General features: G+C 39.5%; 1 protein-coding gene across 3 annotated transcripts in view; it reads left to right on the top strand.

The window, feature by feature from the left end:
* efr3a (EFR3 homolog A (S. cerevisiae)) overlaps window positions 1-19,762 on the top strand; it is an 83,769-nt gene that overhangs the window by 53,547 nt on the left and 10,460 nt on the right. For 2 of the 3 annotated variants that reach the window (XM_061920705.1, XM_061920704.1), the window contains exons 7-12: window positions 3,694-3,834; window positions 14,937-15,015; window positions 15,092-15,227; window positions 15,314-15,391; window positions 15,585-15,752; window positions 16,886-17,000. In XM_061920705.1, the coding sequence (XP_061776689.1) occupies window positions 3,694-3,834; window positions 14,937-15,015; window positions 15,092-15,227; window positions 15,314-15,391; window positions 15,585-15,752; window positions 16,886-17,000 (717 nt within the window). The remainder of the gene's footprint in view (window positions 1-3,693; window positions 3,835-14,936; window positions 15,016-15,091; window positions 15,228-15,313; window positions 15,392-15,584; window positions 15,753-16,885; window positions 17,001-19,762) is intronic. The other variant, XM_061920706.1, reaches the window with a different exon arrangement.

Here is a 19,762-nt window from a genome sequence, read left to right as displayed (position 1 = left end):
AGATTGTTAGATTGATTAAAAAAAAATAAAAACATTTTTTAAAAATCGATTTTTTAAAAATGAGAATCTATTCTGAATCGCACAATGTAAACGATTCGATTTGTATTCGAATCGATTTTTTCCCACACCCCTAGTAATCACCATTATCTCTAAAACACGGTTATGAACTTTGTATTCATGCTACTAGCTTTGCTGTTAAACTGTTTTAGCTAGCACAGTCAATTTATCTTTGCCTGCTAAAATCGAGAACCAGTTTTAAGTGTATCAATGCCTTAGAATGGCTTGCCAATTTTTGAAATGATTCTTTTAATCATTTTTGCGGGCCTGAATGACGTCATTAAGTAATGTGCGAAGTGATGACTTGACAGCAACATGGCAGCGCACATGTGGAAGAAACGCTCCAAAGTTTGGTTACATTTAAAAGAAAAAAACACCACTACTTAAAATAATTGCAAGGTTATTATTTCACCAAAAGGAAGACATACGAGAAATATCCTGAACATTTGAACACACAATATGCAATAACTATAAAGGAATGTCGTGTTTCTGAACTGCTATGATGTCATCCCAACAGCAGTCATCTGGCGTAAATACAACAGTTGCTAACACCCCCTATAACAGTGGTAAAAAATGTATACAAATAGAAGTCATTATCAACTTAAAGTGCCCTCTTTGGGGATTACAATAGAGATCCATCTGGATTCATGAACTTAAATCTAAACATTTCTTCACAAAAAAAAAAAAAAAAAATTAACATCAATATTTATGGAATATGTCCACAAAAATCTAGCTGTCAACACTGAATATAAACATGTTGCATTTCTTTTCACAGTTTATGAACTTACATTCATATTTTGTTGAAGTATTTTTCAATAAATATATTTATAAAGGATTTTTGAATTGTTGCTATTTTTAGAATATAAAAAAAAAATCCCACGTACCCCTTGGCATACCTTCAAGTACCCCCAGGGGTACGCGTACCCCCATTTGAGAACCACTGCCCTATAATATAATGTTAGCGCTATTACCTGTAAAATTGAAATTAATGCCTTTTCCTTTAGATGTGCATGAAGAGAGATAGATTCTGACAGGGTCCGAGGTGGGCAATACAGTATAGTGCAAATTCACGTCCGCGGTACTTCTCTGGATTTGATCTTGGCAGGGAGGTATATTATGACTCAGGCCAGGATAGAAGAATGTCACCGAACAGTGACTAAGTTTGTGGTTAAAAGCTTACACCCATTTGCCACTGTGTATCTGATTTTTGGTTGGTGAATGTTCAGTTGTAGTCAGAAAAAAGTTGCATGTTTTCCTCCAACCTGATTTTCACTTAGTCATATTATACAAGGACTACAGATGCAAAATTTGCTATTAGCTAAACCTTGTGCAACCATTGATTCCTTGTTTTATGTATCGTGCACACTGTCCATAAACTAAATCCAAAAATATGGTCAAACTCAAAACATTTTAATATTGTGTAAAAGTCCATTTATGTCAGCAATTCAACTTAAAATGTGATAGTAATATGTGATATAAACTAATTACATGCAAAGTGAGATACCTGTATGTCAAGCCTTTATTTGTTATTTTGATGAACATGGCTTACAGTTTTTGTAAATAGCAAATTTTCTCACATTTTCAATTCAAGATTTTTGTAAGCTGTAAGCAATGATCATCTAAATTATATTTAAAAAAGGCTTGAAATATCTCAATTCTCATGTTATTAGCCTTTGCCATATTATTTTACCGTGTTAATTTAAACAACCTTTACACAAAATATTATTTTTTTAGTTTAACCTGTATGTTTTAAAAGGAGATGACAAAAATATTCTTAAAAGCTTTGAAAATGTTACTTAATTTTACATTATTGTGTAATTTCCATATAACTGTTTTGTTTTATTAAATTCTACTGAAGAATTTCTGATTTATTTTCAGAAAAGTGTTTTTCTATGCTATGTGCCTCTTAAAAACTTACTTTTTGCTTTGTAAGGTCATCTTACCTCTAAACTAAACAAAAATTATGCTATTTCACATTTTTGTTCTCTTTTATATAAGAGAACAGATAAAGAAACAAATTATTTTGTTTAAGCAGAATTGAAATTGGAATCTGAACCGGACAAAATCTTATCAGATCTCTAACGTTAGCTAAAAGTAATATTGTGCTTTTAGCTTTACTATTAAATTAAATCATTCCTTGAGGCAGAAAAAAAAAATCAATAATTTTCAAGGCAGAGGAAAATCATCAATTTCCAGACAAAAAAAACAATACAATAGAATATACTACAAACAACTACAGTTGTCACACACAGTGTTAGTAAGAACCAAGGATGCCTCAAACAAAACAATCAGCAGCTTCTCCCTAATTTCGTGGATAAATGTCCTCCATTTAAAAATATATTATAACACCCTTTAGCTGGCGTTATCATATCCTTTTATGGAGTCCTTCGACTTCAGCATGGTGTAAACTGTAAAGTGATGCTTCACCAAGTCAACACCATGAACGCCTTAATCATCAGTCAATCAATTAATCAATGTTTATTTATATAGCCCTAAATCACGAGTGTCTCAAAGGGCTGCACAAGCCACAACAACATGTTTTTCCATGATTTCTCGCTTTAATTCAATAAACATCCTCCACTTCTTCACCGCACTCACTTTTCTTTCAACCAATGGTTGGAAAAACAAAGCAAAATCTGTCTAGTTATTAGTTATTGCTAGCGAGTAGATAGATAGATAGATAGATAGATAGATAGTACTTTATTGATTCCTTCAGGAGAGTTCCTTCAGGAAAATTAAAATTCCAGCAGCAGTGTACAGAGTTGAGATCAATTTAAAGAAAAAAGTAAAAAGTAAATAATGGGGGTTTAAAAGGAAACAAAGTAGAGAAATATTACAAAAAGAATAAAAACAATGGGAATAACAATATAACAGTAAAATAAGAATATAACAAGACAAAGTAGGCAATAGTGACCATGTTATGAAAAAACTTATTGCACTGTTAATGTTTTGCATCCCCTGTCATCCTAATACCCCCCGTCCCCCTCCCCAGAGAGGAGTTGTACAGTCTAATGGCGTGTGGGACAAAGGAGTTCTTGAGTCTAGTAAGACGAGTAAGAAACCGGATGTTTGGGGGATCCTACAGGCCTTTTTAAAGCAAAAAAAAAATAGTGACAACTCATATCTACAAAAGAAATGTGTAAGGAGGGGCCCTCGTAAGTCAAGCTTACCACTGTAAGATGTGCTGATGTAGTTGTTAGTGTTCCACTTCATGCTAAGCATAACACCCAACTTTGCCACACACTCTCAGTTTCATTTTTGTCTCATTTGCTGCCTCTAACGAGCAGAAAGCATTTAATTTAGGCATGCTTAGAACCTTGTTAATAGCTAATAGCCTACATAGCCTCTCAGGGGGCAGCGTGACGGCTGCGAGAGTGGATCCTTTTCCCAGGAAGTCAATTTTAACAGCTTTATTTTTAAAGGGCGCACTGTCTGCGTGACATGTTCTGCTTACTAAAGGTAGTGTCACTGCTGACGTCACGTGCTTGAAGAGCAAACGTTATGTAGCTTTGTTTCCCTGCTATGATCAGCACAAGTCTATGTTTTTCTTGAGGGAACTCTCCTTAAGGAATCAATAAAGTACTATCTATCTATGTGTTTTTGAGGTCTGTTTCACTGTCCGGGTGTCTCTGGCAGGGCGGGGCATCCCAGCACGCCATCAGTGTCTGATCAGGACGGCGAGGAGAACCCGGCCACGCTAGCAGAGAACTGCTTCAGAGAGTTGCTGGGCCGAGCCGCCTACGGCAACATGAACAACGCTGTGCGACCCGTGCTGGTGTGAGTAGCAGCATAATGTATACACAAAACCGACTTGAAAGGTTGCATACAGAGTTTTCATTTTAAAGAAAAAAAATAATCGAAATGAATGGCTTTTCTCTACTTTTGTTTGGAAACTTTTAGTCAAAATTCTATGCAGTTTTATAGATGAGACCTCTGAAGACAACACACACAACTCACACATTAATGTTCTTGATCTTGTTCATCCCCTGCTGGCAGCAGGACGATGCTTAGGTGTGATCACTTTACTGCAAGTGCCTTAAATGTTACTTACTTGACACCGCGCCACTTAGTGTGTAATGATGAACTACACAATTAGTTTTGTTAGTTCAAACGGAGTCTGTTTATTCGTTATGATTGATTCTCTGAGCTCCCATGCAATGATGGTCCTAATGTATTTGTAGCCATTGAGATACATCCAATTGTATGTACAATACGCAAGGTATGTGAAAATAATGTCTAAACATCACAAAATGACACAAATTCAGTCAGCCATTTTGAATATTCTACTCCGAACATCTTTGGTAATTTCCGTAGTTTTATGTAATTAGAGTTATACTTCAGCACTCTGACCAGGTCAGTTATACTGGAATTATCATTGACAATCCCTATACAAGACATGATCACATGTTTTTCTTTTTTTTGTTATATGTTCTAAGTCGGAAATAGATATATAAATTAAAAGTCCGCTAACAATGGAGTCAATGGGGACTCTATTCCGCCCACAAAACCCTCTAAATAACCATCCAAAACCTGCCAACAATACTCTTTATACATATCGAGATCTGAATATCAACCAAATATTTGCAATGTTGTTATTATAAGTGCTAACGCAGGCGGACAATTTTTTTTTGCGGCAAATTGATAACACACAGCTCAGTGTCCCTCTGCTGCTTTAACTGTGAGCCGGCAGTGATGTTCTGCTGCTCCTGCATCATTGTGTCTCAACTCGTCAAAAGTTAATCTAGATTATAAATCATGCCTCTCATTTGTATATTAGTAGGATTTAGCCATAAACCAAGAAGTTGTTCATCTGTGACATTAAATTCATACTCTGAGATGGAGACAAACACAACCAAAGACAGGGTCTGCAGGGAGACTTTTCCTTTTAAACCTTTTGTGTGCGTCATGATTAATTATTCATCTAAACGGAAAGATAAGAACATCCTATCAGTCCTCATTGAAATAAGAGCAGACATTGTACGGTAAGCTATCGTTTTATTATGTTTGTAGTATTTATTTCTTTAGCACTTAGCAATACTGCCACATAATGTGACTGGGTCTGTTTAACAGAGCTCCTAAAACTTGTACCTCATCCTCCTTATATTCAGGATCAACAATATAAGTTTATGGTTCATATTTTTTTCCCAAATTAATTGTTATTGACTCCCACAAAGTCTGCATCATTTGCATTGTTGTTGGTGATGAAGGGATCTGTGGTTCTTCTACAACATGCGATAATGTGACTGGATTCTTGATTCTCTCTCAAAATGACTTGGGGATCTCTGTGAGTTTGATACTTTTTTGATCATATCTATTTACTTGCAAACTTGGCAAGTCTTTTGGTGTCAAACATCAGATATATATGATAATAGCTTCAATTTCTAGGCAACTTGTTTTTTCCACTCTACTGGGCTTTGACTATGACATCTTCTGCCCCCAAGTGGTCAACTAAAGGAAGCAGATGCTGATGTCAGTGCAGTGCTGCTGTGATGTCCATTCTGAGAAGGTTTAATGGCTGCAGAGCTTCTCACTTGGCTCAGCTTCTCCTCCCCCACGGGGTGAGGTGGGGGCTTCCACTATAAATAGAATCATTGGGGTTCATGGTGGGGGGAAATGGTTTAGGGGTTTGAGATTGACGTCATGTTGTGGGCGGTGTTCTCCTGCAGCTTCACTGGTTTTCTTTTTTTCCTCTCTCGTCTTGCTCTTTCCTTCACTTTCAACTAAAATGGCTGCTGATGCATGGGAAGACTTGACAGCGTCATTGATTTGCAAACAACATGTACTCCGACTTCCTCCCACTTCCAAAGACATGCACCTGGAAATAGGTTGATTGGCAACACTAAATTGGCCCAGTGTGTAAGTGTGAATGTTGTCTGTCTATCTGTGTTGGCCCTGCGATGAGGTGGCGACTTTTCCAGGGTGTACCCCGCCTTCCGCCCAGTTGTAGCTGAGATAGGCGCCAGCGCCCCCGCAAACCCAAAATGGGAATAAGCGGTAGAAAATGGATGGATGGATGTTAATGGAATACATGTCAATAAGTATGCACACTGTGCACTTAGGTACTGAGTGTGTGACTGTTGATAGTGTGGTGTTGTCCGTAATCCATTCAATCAATCAATCAATCAATCAATCAATCAATCAATCAATGTTTATTTATATAGCCCCAAATCACAAATGTCTCAAAGGACTGCACAAATCATTACGACTACAACATCCTCGGAAGAACCCACAAAAGGGCAAGGAAAACTCACACCCAGTGGGCAGGGAGAATTCACATCCAGTGGGACGCCAGTGACAATGCTGACTATGAGAAACCTTGGAGAGGACCTCAGATGTGGGCAACCCCCCCCCCCCCTCTAGGGGACCAAAAGCAATGGATGTCGAGCGGGTCTAACATGATACTGTGAAAGTTCAATCCATAGTGGCTCCAACACAGCCGCGAGAGTTCAGTTCAAGCGGATCCAAAACAGCAGCGAGAGTCCCGTCCACAGGAGACCATGTCAAGCGGAGGCGGATCAGCAGCGTAGAGATGTCCCCAACCGATACAGGCGAGCGGTCCATCCTGGGTCCCGACGAGCGGTCCATCCTGGGTCTCGACTCTGGACAGCCAGTACTTCATCCATGGTCATCGGACCGGACCCCCTCCACAAGGGAGGGGAGGACATAGGAGAAATAAAAGAAGCGGCAGATCAACTGGTCTAAAAAGGAGGTCTATTTAAAGGCTAGAGTATACAAATGAGTTTTAAGGTGAGACTTAAATGCTTCTACTGAGGTAGCATCGCGAACTGTTACCGGGAGGGCATTCCAGAGTACTGGAGCCTGAACGGAAAACGCTCTATAGCCCGCAGACTATTTTTGGGCTCTAGGAATCACTAATAAGCCGGAGTCTTTTGAACGCAGATTTCTTGCCAGGACATATGGTACAATACAATCGGCAAGATAGGCTGGAGCTAGACCGTGTAGTATTTTATACGTAATTAGTAAAACCTTAAAGTCACATCTTAAGTGCACAGGAAGCCAGTGCAGGTGAGCCAGTACAGGCGTAATGTGATCAAACTTTCTTGTTCTTGTCAAAAGTCTAGCAGCCGCATTTTGTACCAACTGTAATCTTTTAATGCTAGACATGGGGAGACCCGAAAATAATACGTTACAGTAATCGAGACGAGACGTAACAAACGCATGGATAATGATCTCGGCATCTTTAGTGGACAAAATGGAGCGAATTTTAGCGATATTACGGAGATGAAAGAAGGCCGTTTTAGTAACGCTTTTAATGTGTGACTCAAAGGAGAGAGTTGGGTCGAATATAATACCCAGATTTTTTACCGAGTCACCTTGTTTTATTATTTGTTTTTCAAATGTTAAAGTTGTATTATTAAATAGAGGTCGGTGTCTAGCAGGACCGATAATCAGCATTTCCGTTTTTTTGGCGTTAAGTTGCAAAAAGTTAGCGGACATCCATTGTTTAATTTCATTAAGACACGCTTCCAACTGACTACAATCCGGCGTGTTGGTCAGCTTTAGGGGCATGTAGAGTTGGGTGTCATCAGCATAGCAGTGAAAGCTAATACCGTATTTGCGTATGATGTCACCTAGCGGCAGCATGTAGATGCTGAATAGTACAGGGCCAAGGACCGAACCCTGGGGAACTCCACACGTTACCTTAACATAGTCCGAGTTCACACTGTTATGGGAGACACACTGCATCCTATCAGTAAGATAAGAGTTAAACCAAGACAGGGCTGAGTCTGACATACCAATTCGTGTTTTGATACGCTCTAATAAAATATTATGATCGACGGTATCGAAAGCCGCTTTCGATACCATTACTGTCATTGTACACATTACTCAAATAAGAATACTACAATAATACTTATTTTTCTGCTTTTTTTGTTTTCTCAAGTCCGCAAGTATATTTTTAAGAAAGCTTTTCTCCATCTAATCAGGGGGGAAACATTCCTAAATCACAGTTTTTATTTATTTTAAAACAAGCATGTGAAACGTCTGCGACAACACGGATAGCCGTGTTTTTAAACAATTTTTCAATTCAAAATATCACTTCTGAGTTTTTTTTAAAGAAATAGTATGTAAACAATATTTGTTGAACGCTTGCCTCAGCCGCAGGTACTCACTGTTCCTCTTGTCCAAACGCCGCACTGAGTTGCAGGACAGGGAGACGAAAAGCTCGCTAATTAGCATAGTTAGCATTATCTAACTAGCTTATTTGTCACCTGTGTTCGTTCTCCGAGCCACAACGTTGATTGCTGTCTACTTTGCTTCTAAACCTATTTCGATGACTATTGAGGGATAAAATGTAATTATGTATATATATATATATATATATATATATATATATATATATATATATATATATATATATATATTATATTTATATCCATCCATCCATCTAATTTCTACCGCTTATCCCCTTCGGGGTCGCGGGGGCCTCTGGAGCTTATATATTTATTTGTTCTTACATTTATATTTGTGTATATAAGTATGTATACATATATATGTGTATATATATATATATATATATATATAATATATACATAAATATTAGGTTCAAAGCCATAAGAAGTTGTTCTCCCGACAAAGTATTATTTTTCGCCATCCCTGCAGCAAACGCAGGTGCAGTGATAACGTCCATCCATCTATTTTCTACCGCTTATCCCCTTCGAGGTCGCGGGGGCCGCTGGAGCCTATGTATTTATTTACTTATATATATATATATATATATATATATATATATATATATATATATCTCTCTCTCTTTATATATATATATATGTAGATTCCTAATGTAGCCTTAGCTTCACGCTCCTCTACTTTCCCCTTCTCCGCTTGCTGCGGCAACAACAAAACAAAACTCCGGACGTTCCTCATCGTTTGTGTGGTTTACTTGTGTTTAATAATTCAAAAACGTAAAACAATCACGACGTGGGAACAAATGAATGACAAAATACAGAGAGTTTGTTACAGTAAAAATTAGAAAAAGTAAGAGCAAGAAAAAGTAAGAGAGGTCAAAAAACTCTGTGGCTCTACTTCACCCCACCTGACTGCCATTACCCAAAAGCCCTTGCGTCCAAGAACCACCTGACCCCACAGATCCCTCCGCCATATATACAATTAAAACAGTTACGTCATCAAATTATTTTGACAAATGCAATAACTACAAACAAAGTGAGCTTTATATAATTACTCTAAGCATTCAATACATAAATGTTCTTATCATGCAAATAAAGTAAAAAGTCCCCTTTTGGCTGAGTAAACATAACACCTTCCATAAAATGTAAATTAACTTAAACAGCATTTAGGCTCCTACATTTTATATATATATGTATATATATATGTATATCTAATCGCGGGGCCAAAATATATATATATATATATATATATATATATATATATGTATATATATCAGGTACAAATATATTTCAGATACAATTATTAGGTTCAAAGCCATAACAAGTTTTTCTCCCGACAAAGTATTATTTTTCGCCATCCCTGCAGCAAACGCAGGTGCAGTGATAACATTTTGATTGTTACTGTGACTGATTTTGTAAGTAAGATGAAAGCTCAACAGAAATGAATGACAGTCGGCAGGATGTCCAAATGAGTCTTTTTTATAGCTAACAGTTGATCCGGCATTAAAACATGTCAAGAGACTTTCCCACACAGTTTTCCGTCTTATAAATAAAAGCGCAATGCTATACATCCGGTTTAACTTTAACTAGGTTTAGGGTTTCTCCTTAATGTATGGGCTTTATATTAGCCGCCACACATACCAAAATAAAGTAATATAATGTATTGTTGCGTCAAAGAGAAAATAAAGTCTAACACTCTTTTTAGCTTTTATGGCCAATGTTATGCTAACAACGAGTTAAATTTCAAAGTATTTCCTCCGTGCACACATGTCTGTGTCCGTGTTTCACTCCGAGACAGACAACGCTTGTTCATTTTCCTCCGACACGGTGTGTTCAAAGACCATGGGGAAAAATGACCATCATAACAAACTAACATACACATTAACACCAGCCATACGCACGGAGTTGCCTGAAATTTTAGGCAGCGTGTCCGCGCTGGGGACATACTTTATTATATTCAAGATGTACCCGCAGACAGCGATCTTCAGAATTTAAGATGACACTGGCAGCGTTTTAAATAAATAAATGATAAATGGGTTGTACTTGTATAGCGCTTTTCTACCTTCAAGGTACTCAAAGCGCTTTGACACTACTTCCACATTTACCCATTCACACACACATTCACACACTGATGGAGGGAGCTGCCATGCAAGGCGCCAACCAGCACCCATCAGGAGCAAGGGTGAAGTATCTTGCTCAGGACACAACGGACGTGACGAGGTTGGTTCTAGGTGGGATTTGAATCAGGGACCCTCGGGTTGCGCACGGCCACTCTCCCACTGCGCCACGCCGTTTTAATGAGAGAACCACTCTAACACTGCGACACGCCCTTTTAATGAGAGAATGGCTCCCAGCAACATGAAGCAAGTGTGACGTAAAGTGTGTTCCCTTTTTTTAATGGACATGGCACGACAGAATCTAAACACAAGTACAGTCGCCAGTAACACCAGAAATAGATGCTAGATTTGTTGCCAGTGGTTTTTATTACAGAAAAAAATTACTAAAATGATTGGAGAAATCTATTTTTCGTCAGTTATCCTCTTTTTTTCCTCAAAGAGTGCTCACATGCCTGAAAAACACATTGACAGACTGTCAAATGCTTTCCCGAACATTTGGTACTGTAACCCTCACTTGAAAACCATGTTAGCCAAAAATATTGTAATACTGCCCCTGCATGTTCCAATATTTTTGACGGAAAAGGGAGTTTGGAGTTGGCCTGGAGGTTGTTGATTGTTTCAGGGTCAAATCCAGGATTTTGGAGGATGGGTATTAGTGAGGCATCACATAGACAAAGATAAGACCTTCTGGGGGAAAGGTCTGTGGTCAAATGAAACAAAACATTGAGTTGTTTGGCCACAATACCCAGCAATATGGAACTGGTGCTTTACAGAGAGTACATGGGAAAATGAAAAAGGAGGATTACCTCCAAATTTTTCAGGACAACCTAGGAGGTTGGGTCTTGAGCGCAGTTGGGTGTTCCAAGAGGACAATGACCCCAAACACACGTCATAAGTGGTAAAGAAATGACTAAATCAGGCTAGAATTGAGGTTTTAGAATGGCCTTCCCAAAGTCCTGACCTAAACGTGAGGACAATGCTGAGGAAACAAGTCAATGTCAGAAAAGTTGAGAAAATCAACACATTTAGCTGAACTGCACCAATTTCAAAAATTCAACCAGAAGCTTGTGGATTGCTACCAAAAACACCTTATTGCAGTGAAACTTGCCAAGTGACATGTAGTCAAATATTAACATTGCTGTATGTATACTTTGGACCCACCAGATTTGGTCACATTTTCAGTAGGCCCATAATAAATTCATAAAAGAACCAAACTTCATGAATGTTTTTTGTGACCAACAAGTATGTGCCCCAATCACTTTCACACAAAAAAATAAGAGTTGCAGAAATTTTTGGAAACTCAAGACAGCCATGACATTATGTTCTTTACAAGTGTATGAAAACTTTTGACCACAATTGTGTGTGTGTGTGTGTGTGTGTGTGTGTGTGCGTGTGTGTGTGTGTGTGTGTGTGTGTGTGTGTATGTATGTGTGTGTGTGTGTGTATATATATATATATATAAAATACACACGTAGTATGTATATACACACACAGTATATGAATATGACACTACACAAATTTCACAGAGGCAAGATAAAAACATTGATTTATTCATTAAAGGTTTGCTAAAACAAATATCATTTAATGGGTTTAGATCAGAGGATGTTGAGAGTTTGTTTAGCCCTTTGAGGTACTTGTGATTAAGGGCTTTATACTGTAAAACAAAATGATAGATTGATTGATATAGGTGTCATAAGGTTATAAATGGTAATTGAAAAAAAACGCCATTACAAACTTTTTTGAAAAAAATTACTTACTGGCAATTAAAATGAGTCCCTCAGTATTATAAAATAGGAAGTGTATGTATTATTTTTTTTGTAGGCTATTTGGAGACAACATACAGAGTTGGATATGAATACGAACTCATTCAGCGCATCATTTCTTTCGCCATGTGATTTCATATCGTTTGAAGATGATTCCCCAAGATCAGCAAGACTTGAAATACACTACTTTTTAGGTTTTTCCAAACACATTGGGGATACGTATTTGCAAAAAATTTAAAAATCAGTTTTTCCTGTAGCATATTTCCACCCCCTTATTTCCTTAGCAGACATCCACACACTTTGCAAATTATAGCTTGTGTGAATGCTAACAAGAGCGAGACGTTCGTTCCCAAGAAAAGAAAAATGTTGTCAGTGCTTTAGATCTGCGGCAACAGGCGTGTAACATATGACTGCAAAGTTTGTTTAAAATAGTATGCAGCACAACCATACTTGCCAACCTTGAGACCTCCGATTTCGGAAGGTGGGAGGTGAGGGTGGGCGTGTTCGGTGGTGGGGTGGAGGCGTGGTTGGGGCGGGGGGTGTGGTTAAGAGGGGTGGCGTATAATTCACCAACTCGAGTGTTTCATATATATATATGTGTATGAAATACTTGACTTTCAGTGAATTCTAGCTATATATATTTATTTAATTATATATATATAAAAACAATTTGAATTTCCGACGGCACCTATCAAATACACAGTAATAAAAACACAGTTGTTCTACTAACTGTACTGTGCTTGCTGGTTACTAAAAAAACAACAACAACACTTACGTTTCACTATTTGAGTAACCTTTGTTCTGCCATTTGCGAGTGATCTCCAAATCCGGGAACATCCTTAACGGATTTGTTGTAGACATCCGCAAATGAGAACGGGATGTTGCTTCCAGCTATCAGCATAGCCATCTTTGTCTCAGCATAAGATACACCATCGGGTCTCCATTCTGCGAGGTGGGCCAAAATACTGGGTTGTGAACGATGCTGCGCTGTGGACGCTTTGTGCTTCGCCGACAGTTCATGGCTGAGTATATCCGTTCGTCCGCCGTGGTCAATAGAGAAGTCTGTTCTACAAAATTTACAGGCAACATACCCCTTCCCCTTCGAACTCTCTTGGATAAACTGAAATTCTTGTTACCAATCGTTCTGGAACTTGCAAGCGTATTTCTTCATTTTGCTGGTCGACAGTGTAATATATTGGGTTGGAGTCAATAACCAGGCGACGTGAGGAAGTTTCGTCTCTTTACTGTGGGCTTCAGAACAGACTCCCTAATGCATGTTCCTTGACTGCACTTAAATGTAGACTATATTTATATTCTATTCTATGACAGTAGATGGCAGTATTGTCCTGTTAAAGAGGGTCACAACATTGAGTCAGGTCTGCATGGAGCTGGAGGTGGCATGGCCTCCAGCTCCGCCTGAATTTCGGGAGATTTTCAGGAGAAAATTTTTCTCGGGAGTTTTTCGAGAGAGGCGCTGAATTTCAGGAGTCTCTCGGAAAATCCGGGAGGGTTGGCAAGTATGAGCATAACAAACTTATTCCAGCATCGGAAACGGCATCGAGCCGAGTGTGGTAAATGCAACTCTTTACAACATGAACAAGAACATAACAAACTCTCGCTAAAAAGCAGCGTACCGTGATAGAATCATTTACCATGTATGAAAAGAAAAATAACACCATGCATAGAGGGATCACTAAAGCAGCTGCTCTGCATATCGCCAAGATGTGGTGCACATACAATGGAAAAGCCTGCATTAGTCCACTGACAAAAACTATAGAGTCATCTCAATGTTTTACTTGATAGTTTATTTGCATGCAATGTACAATACTGCATTTGTATTGACAAAGTATTTTATTCAACACATAGGTTTTACATTTGCACTTTTTAAATCTGATTTATTTGTTTAATACTATTCGTTTAATTATTGGTATCTTTATTAACTTATTGGAGTTTATTTATTTGTTTATATAAGTATTTTATTGAAGACAGAAGTTTTAAGTTTACAGTTTATCATTCTTAATGTTGCAGGTTTTTTATTTGTTTGCATTGTACAATGCTACATTTTTGTTCACCGAAATATTATATTCAAGATAGAAGTTTTGCCTCCTAGAGAAAGCTCTTATTTTAGTTTTGTAAAATCATTGCATAAAAAGTCAAATGTATATGTGGTCTAAGAAGAACAACAATATACAACATTTCTATTTTGCGAACAATAAAATGTAGTTTATGCAGTGTCATTTCAAGATACAAGTTGACGATCAAATAAAAGCAAAATTTGTTTTGAATTACTGTATTTTCATCATTTGTATTTATTGGTTTATTTAAAAAGTAAGAGAAAATCTGAATTATATTATTTTATGAAAAAAATTGAGATTTTATTTTTAGGCCATATCACTCAGGCCTAAATTGTTATAATGATAGCTAATGTTAGTGGGTAAACTTTGCTAAAGCTGATGTTGTCAAGAATAATACCAGCTTTATGAGATATCCTGAAAGAAAACAATACCATCATCCCCCAAAATGCACTTCCAAAAAAAATGCTCTTCGACTTTTAGACTTTCAGACACTTTCATATGATTGACAGCTGCCCCCTGAAACCAGCACTCCTTCAGGAGTTCAAACTCAGCCAGCTGCCATCAGGGCGAAGGCGACGTCCATCTTCCTCCGTCAGAGGCGAGCAGCAGCTGTGCTTCACAGACACATTGGTCTTCAGGGGGCAGGTCGGCGCCCACCAAATCTGTCGTCCTCCATCTGCCGTGTGACTTATTGTTGACTTCCTCTGAACACGCAAAATAATGAAAGCTTCCACATGACAGGACTTTAATTGTGACATCGGTTCTGTTTGTGTCCAGTCACCTGGACAACCATCACCTGTGGGAGCCGAACGAGTTTGCCGTTTCCTGCTTCAGGATCATCATGTACTCCATCCAGGTTAGCCCGGCCCACATTGTTCCTCTTTTCATCCTCACATGAGCGGCTTTAATTGAATAGCTTTCTTGTTGTGCAGGCTCAGCATTCGCACCACGTCATCCAGCAGGTTCTAGGCCACCTGGACATGCACAACAAGAACACTCCTCGAGTGCGTGCCGGCATCGTCCAGGTGCTGCTTGAGACCGTGGCCATCGCTGCCAAAGGCTCCGTGGGTGAGCAACCATCCTGACAGCAAATGCTATCATCGGCTCACACCTCTTAGGTGTGTTTCACGCAAACAAATATTCCTGCCGGCTAGGAACCGCCCAAAAGTCCAAACAAGGTGATGTGTTCACCTTCCAGAATGAACACGGGACCCTTCCCAACATCTGGCTCGGTACAGTATGCCGCGCAGATGGACACATGCAGGCCGTGCTAGCGTAGATTAGCTTTGTGGCGTGACGTTCTAGCCCCAGATAGCGTCTGTGATGGACGTGAGGTGACATGTCCCGCCAGGCTGCCTGGGTGGAGTCCTGGACATGGCCGTCCCGCGTCTCACGCAGTTTTTTCTGGTGGTTCTGTTATTGCAGGTCCCACCGTGCTGGAAGTCTTCAACACGCTGCTCAAACACTTGAGGATGAGTGTGGACTTCGAGCTGGGTGAGAGCTCCAGGAGGAATTCCAGCAGCAGCGTTTCATCCGGCCGCAGCAAGGAGAGCGAAGAGCGCATCGTCCAGAACGCGATCATCCAGACCATCGGTACACGCTGCCATTTTACATTCTGACACGTGATGCGAATGTGAGCTTAAAGGCCTACTGAAATGAGATTTTCTTATTTAAACGGGGATAGCAGGTCCATTCTATGTGTAATACTTGATCATTTCGCGATATTGCCATATTTTTGCTTAAAGGATTTAGTAGAGAACATCCACGATAAAGTTCGCAACTTTTGCTTGCTAACAGAAAAGCCCTGCCTCTACCGGAAGTCGCAGACGATGACGTCACATGTTGATGGCTCCTCACATCTTCACATTGTTTTTAATGGGAGCCTCCAACAAAAACAGCTATTCGGACCGAGAAAACGACAATTTCCCCATTAATTTGAGCGAGGATGAAAGATTTCTGTTTGAGGATATTGATAGCAACGGACTAGAAAAAAAAAAAAAAAAAACGGATTCAGATGTTTTTAGACACATTTACTAGGATAATTCAGGGAAATCCCTTATCTTTCTATTGTGTTGCTAGTGTTTTAGTGAGTTTAACAGTACCTGATAGTCGGAGGTGTGTATCCACGGGTGTCTTGACGCCAGTGTCTCAGGGAAGTCGACGGCAGCTTTATGGGCGGCACAAGCTCAGCTGATCTCCGGTAAGAAGCGACTTTTTACCACAATTTTCTCACCGAAACCTGCTGGTTGACATTCGGTCGGGATCCATGTTCGCTAGGATCCATAGTAAAGTTTCACCTCACCAAATTTTAAACAAGGAATCACCGTGTGTTTGTGTGGCTAAAAGCTAAAGCTTCCCAACTCCATCTTTCTACTTTGACTTCTTCAATATTAATTGAACAAATTGCAAAAGATTCAGCAACACAGATGTCCAAAATACTGTGTAATTATGTGGTTAAGCAGACGACTTTTAGCTATGTGTGTGCGCAGCGCTCATATTTCCTAACATTCCGTGACGTCAAGCGTACACGTCATCATTACGCGACGTTTTCAACAAGAAACTCCCGGGAAATTTAAAATTGCTATTTAGTAAACTAAAAAAGTCGTATTGGCATGTGTTGCAATGTTAATATTTCATCATTGATATATGAACTATCAGACTGCGTGGTGGGTAGTAGTGGGTTTCAGTAGGCCTTTAACATGTTTGCCTGTCTGCTGTCCTGCCAGGATTCTTTGGAGGGAACCTGCCTGACTACCAACGAGCGGAGGTCATGATGTTCATCATGGGCAAGGTGCCAGTGTACGGGACCCCCTGCCACACCTTGGATACTGTCAAAATCGGGTGAGCGACACGTTACCAGAGCAGGAAGTGAGCATGTGATTAATCTATTTTCTGTTTTATGTTATCATCAAATGCATGCTGCCTGCGTGCGCGTATATGTTTGCATGTGTCGCATATGTGTGCTTGCGCATGTGTTTGCGTGCGTGTGTGCTCGCATACGTTTATATATGTGTGCGCAAAAGTGTACGTGTGTGTGTGCGAATGTGTGAGCCTGTGTATATTTGTGTGGATATATGTATGTGTGTGTTTGTACATATGTGTATGTACAAAAACCAAAACCAGTGAATTTGGCACGTTGTGTAAATCATAAATAAAAACAGAATACAATGATTTGCAAATCCTTTTCAACCTATATTCAATTAAATACACTGCAAAGACAAGATATTTAAAGGCCTACTGAAACCCACTACTACCGACCACGGAGTCTGATAGTTTATATATCAATGATGAAATATTAACATTGCAACACATGCCAATACGGCCTTTTTAGTTTACTAAATTGCAATTCTAAATTTCCCGGGAGTTTCTTGTTGAAAACGTCGCGGAATGACGACGTGCATGCGTGACGTCACGGACTGTTAGGAAATATGAGCGCTGCACACACACACAGTCGTCTGCTTTAACCGCATAATTACACAGTTTTTTGGACATCTGTTTTGCTGAATCTTTTGCAATTTGTTCAATTAATAATTGAGAAGTCAAAGTAGAAAGATGGAGTTGGGAAGCTTTAGCCTTTAACCACACAAACACACGGTGATTCCTTGTTTAAAATTCCCGGAGGTGAAGCTTTCCTATGGATCAGAGCGGTCAAGCGAACATGGATCCCGACCAAATGTCAACCAGCAGTTTTCGGTGAGAAAATTGTGGTATAAAGTCGCCACTTACCGGAGATCAGCTGAATTTGTGCCGTCCATAGAGGCTGCCGTCGACTTCTATCAGACACTGGCCTCAATACACCGGTGGACAAACCCCTCCGACTATCAGGTACTATTAAACTCACTAAAACACTAGCAACATAATAGAAAGATAAGGGATTTCCCAGAATTATCCTAGTAAATTTGTCTAAAAACATCTGAATCTGTCCCAATGCAATCGCGTTTTTTTTTTTTACTTGATTATTATTTTTTTTTTCTAGTCCGTCGCTATCAATATCCTCAAACACGAATCTTTCATCCTCGCTCAAATTAATGGGGAAATAGTCGCTTTCTCGGTCCGAATTGCTCTTACTGCTGGTGGCTCCCATTATAAACAATGTGAATATATGTGGAGCCCTACAACTCGTGACGTCACGCGCACATCGTCTGCTACTTCCCGGTAAAGGCAGGGCTTTTTTATTAGCAACCAAAAGTTGCAAACTTTATCGTCGATGTTCTCTACTAAATCCTTTCAGCAAAAATATGGCAATATTGCGAAATGATCAAGTATGACACATAGAATGGACCTGCTATCCCCGTTTAAATAAGAAAATCTAATTTCAGTAGGCCTTTAACATTCAAACTGGTGACCTTCATTTTTTGGAATTTGATGCGTGCAACATGTTTCAATAAAGCTGGCACAAATGGAAAAAAAGGAATGCTCATCAAACACTTATGTGGAACATCCCACAGGTGAACAGGCTTATTGGGAACAGGTGAATGCCATGATTGGGTATAAAAGCAGCTTCCATGAAATGATAAGTCATTCACAAACAAGGATGGGGCGAGTGTCACCACTCTGTGAACTAATGCGTGAGCAAATTGTGGAACAATTCAAGAACAACATATCTCAATGAGATATTGCAAGGAATTTAGGAATTGCACCATCTATGGTCGGTAACATCATCAAAAGGTTCAGAGAATCTGGAGAAATTACTGCACGTAAGCGGCAACGCCGAAAACCAACATTGAATGCCCGTAATCTTCGATCCCTCAGGCGGTATTTCACCCAAAAGCGACATCAGTGTGTAAAGGATATCACCACATGGGCTCAGGAACACTTCAGAAAACCACTGTCAGTAACTACAGTTCCTCGCTACATCTGTAAGTGCAAGTTAAAGCTTTGCAAAGCGAAAGCCATTTATCAACAACACCCAGAAACACTGCCGGCTTTGCTGCGCCCGAGCTAATCGAAGATGGACTCATGCAAAGTGGAAAAGTGCTGTGTGGTCTGACGAGTCCACATTTCAAATTGTTTTGGAAACTGTGGACATCGAGGAAAAGAACCATCCGGACTGTTATAGGCGCAAAGTTCTAAAGCCAGCATCTGTGATGGTATGGGGTGTATTAGTCTTCAAGGCATGGGTAATTTACACATGTGTGAGGGAAACATTAATGTTGAAAGGTACTTACAGGTATTGGAGCAACATATGTTGCCATCCAAGCAACGTGTTTTTCATGGACGCTCCTGCTTATTTCAGCAAGACAATGCCAAGCAACATTCTGCACGTTTTACAAAGCGTGGCTTTGTAGTTAAAGAGTGCGGTACTAGACTGGCCTGCCTGTATTCCATACCTGTCTCCCAGGTATGGACAGGTATGGACTGTGGGATGCATTAAGATGCGTAAAATACGACAACGATCCGTGTCCGACGAATAAGCTGCCGAGCTCAACCATCTTTACCACAGCTTTGTCCGTGTTAGGGCTTCAATGATTCTTTAAGTAAGTTCATTAATTCAATTCCAAAAAAGCATCGATTTGTATTTTGTTGCTTTGATGAGTAAAATAGGTTCAAGACTGCACATCAGAGTGGTCTACCTATTGGTTGTCCAGGCTGTTTAAACTACC

The sequence above is a fragment of the Nerophis ophidion genome, linkage group LG14 (assembly GCF_033978795.1).
Source record: "Nerophis ophidion isolate RoL-2023_Sa linkage group LG14, RoL_Noph_v1.0, whole genome shotgun sequence".
NCBI classification, from domain to species: domain Eukaryota; kingdom Metazoa; phylum Chordata; class Actinopteri; order Syngnathiformes; family Syngnathidae; genus Nerophis; species Nerophis ophidion.
This window is presented reverse-complemented; position numbering and strand designations above follow the sequence as displayed.